Here is a 2,500-nt window from a genome sequence, read left to right on the forward strand (position 1 = left end):
AGTTTCTTTTTTAGTTACTAAATTTGATTTAACAAGTTTCTTCTTTTCATTTACTAGATTTTATTTAACAAGTTTTTTTTTTCTTTTCATTTACTAAATTCTATTGAAGAAGTTTTTCTTTTCCTTTACGAAATTAGATTTAACAATTTTCTTCTTTTCGTTTACTAAATTCGATTAAACAAGTTTCTTCCTTTCATTTACTAAATTTTATTTAGCACGTTTCTTCATTTCATTTACTAAATTTTATTTAACAATTTTCTTCTTTTCATTTACTAAATTAGATTTAACAAGTTTCTTCTTTTATATGTAAAGGATACATTTTATTAAGGCATAGAAATTTGACAAATTCCTTTTTATTATTTATTTCAAAACTAAGTTGTTCTTTTATATTCAAAGATTAAAGCATTTTATCAAAGCATACAAATTTGTTGAACTTATATTTGTCAAATTCCTTTTTATTTAATATAACCTATTCCTTCTAATTCTTAGCATTAAAGAGATTTGTCTCACATATAGCAAAAAACTAAAAAATCTCTTCTTAATTCCTAGAAATTAAGCAAAAAAAAAATTTTTTTTTTCAATTTCTTGAGATTAAGGAAAAAAAACTAAAAATCTCCCCCTTTTAAATTTCTAGAGATTAAGCAAAGAAATAAACTAAAAATTTCTCCCTTTATAGTTTTTAGAGATTGAGCAAAAAAAAAATCTCCTTTTCTATTTCTCGAGACTAAGCAAAAAAGAATATCCCTCTTTCCAGTTTCTAGAGATTAAGCAAAAAAAAAATCTCTCTTTTCAATTTCTAGAGCTTAAAGCAAAAAATAAAATAAAACTAAAAATCTGTCCCTTTTCAATTTGTAGAGATTGAGCACCCAACCAGATGGGTCGCCCCAGCAGGCTGCTCTGATGCCCTGCTGTTCCCCGACCACCTACTCCCCCATCGACATCCTATACATCATCAACAGCACAGTTCAGTACAGGAGGTTCACCGACCTCATCGTGGCGTCCTGCGGTTGCAATGGCTGAGAAGGAGGGCCGGGCGAGTCGCTCCTCGGCGAATCGAAGGAATCGCTAGGAATCGAAGGGCCTCGGGTCCAGACTTGGGACTCGGGGCTGAAAAAATACGGTCTGCTGAGCACTGCAGGAATCCCATCGTCCAATTTATTATTCTTCGATCTCATACAGGCTCAATGTAACCTTTTGAATTTCAAAGGGTTGAAATTTGAAATTATAAAATTTATACTTTTTGGATAATCTCAATGACATTAGGAGGGATAAATTGACTAATTTTTGTTGGAGCGCTGTCATTTTGTTACAGTATGCTTCGTAACGTGGAAACACTTGGCACTCCACGTGAAATCTAGTTAAAAAGAAAAAAATCTTGGTGAGCGGGGACAAAGAAATCTGGAAGAAACAGACTCTGGAGTATGAACCATATCTTGTTCAGCAATTTCATGACAATTAGATTATATTTTAACATAGTTTTTACTCTTAGATGTTGCTCAAATCAGTCGATCATTAGGCCGGTTTACATGGGGATAGTTTACAGAGGTTGTCGTGGCCTGATTGGTAACGTCTCTGCCTGGTGTTTGCCAGTCGAAGGTTCGAGTACCACTCAGTCTCTTTAGTGCCATTAGTGTCTGCAACCTTACCATCTTTGTGAGTTGAGGTTGGGGGGTTTGGGCGAGCCTAAAGGTCTATCTGTTGAGTCATCAGCAGCCATTGCCTGGCCCTCTCTGGTCCTAGCTTGAGTGGAGAGGGGGCGTGGGCGCTGATCATACGATATATGGTCAGTCACCAGAGCATTGTCCTGCTTGCTAGGGCAATGTCACTGTCCCTTGCCTCTGCCATTCATGACTGGCCTTTAAACCTTTAAACTATCCTCGTGCACAGGCAAATTGTCCTCGTGCAAACGCATACTATCCTGGAAAATTTAGTCGCCGCTAGTTACCGACGCCAGTGAACTATCCCATGGAAATTAGCCTTTGTTGGTCAGCTGTGACAGGTCATATACGTAGATCTCACCATAATTGAACATGAGAGAATAAAAGGTTGATCTAAAAGTAATAATCAACATTACTATACATGTCATCGAACTAATTTTTCTTTATGTTAAAAATTTATTTAGATGTGTTCATATCTTCATCATAAGCAGAAAATTTTAAAATAATCTAAAATATAAAAGATAACAATATCAATGAGAAGAATCAGGTAGGCTAGAGAATTAATTTTCATTAAGAAATTGGAAGGGGCTATATTAAAAAACAGACAATTTCCTTAAAACCAGAATGGGTTTAGATATTTCATTGTTGGTGTCAAGTACTGACTTCGTGGTAAAGGTTGAATATAGCACAATTTTACCATAATTCACTGTAAATAATGAAATTTATTTTGAAATTCTTTTTGTAAATATGATTTTTTATTTAATGTACATAGAGAAAACTATTTTGGCATTTGTAATTTACAAAATTAAGCATAATTTTTGCTTTAGAATGTAAATAGATAA

At 34.0% G+C, this 2,500-nt stretch overlaps 1 protein-coding gene across 5 annotated transcripts in view; it reads left to right on the plus strand.

Moving 5' to 3' along the window:
* LOC137645896 (growth/differentiation factor 8-like) overlaps window positions 1-2,500 on the plus strand; it is an 83,844-nt gene that overhangs the window by 51,937 nt on the left and 29,407 nt on the right. For 2 of the 5 annotated variants that reach the window (XM_068378928.1, XM_068378927.1), the window contains exon 5: window positions 856-2,500. This exon is cut by the window's right edge and continues 306 nt beyond it. The exons of the other annotated variants lie outside the window; for them this stretch is intronic. In XM_068378928.1, the coding sequence (XP_068235029.1) occupies window positions 856-1,020 (165 nt within the window). In that variant the 3' untranslated portion in view covers window positions 1,021-2,500. The remainder of the gene's footprint in view (window positions 1-855) is intronic. 5 annotated transcript variants of the gene reach the window in all.

Source organism: Palaemon carinicauda, chromosome 8, assembly GCF_036898095.1.
Source record: "Palaemon carinicauda isolate YSFRI2023 chromosome 8, ASM3689809v2, whole genome shotgun sequence".
NCBI classification, from domain to species: Eukaryota; Metazoa; Arthropoda; class Malacostraca; order Decapoda; family Palaemonidae; genus Palaemon; species Palaemon carinicauda.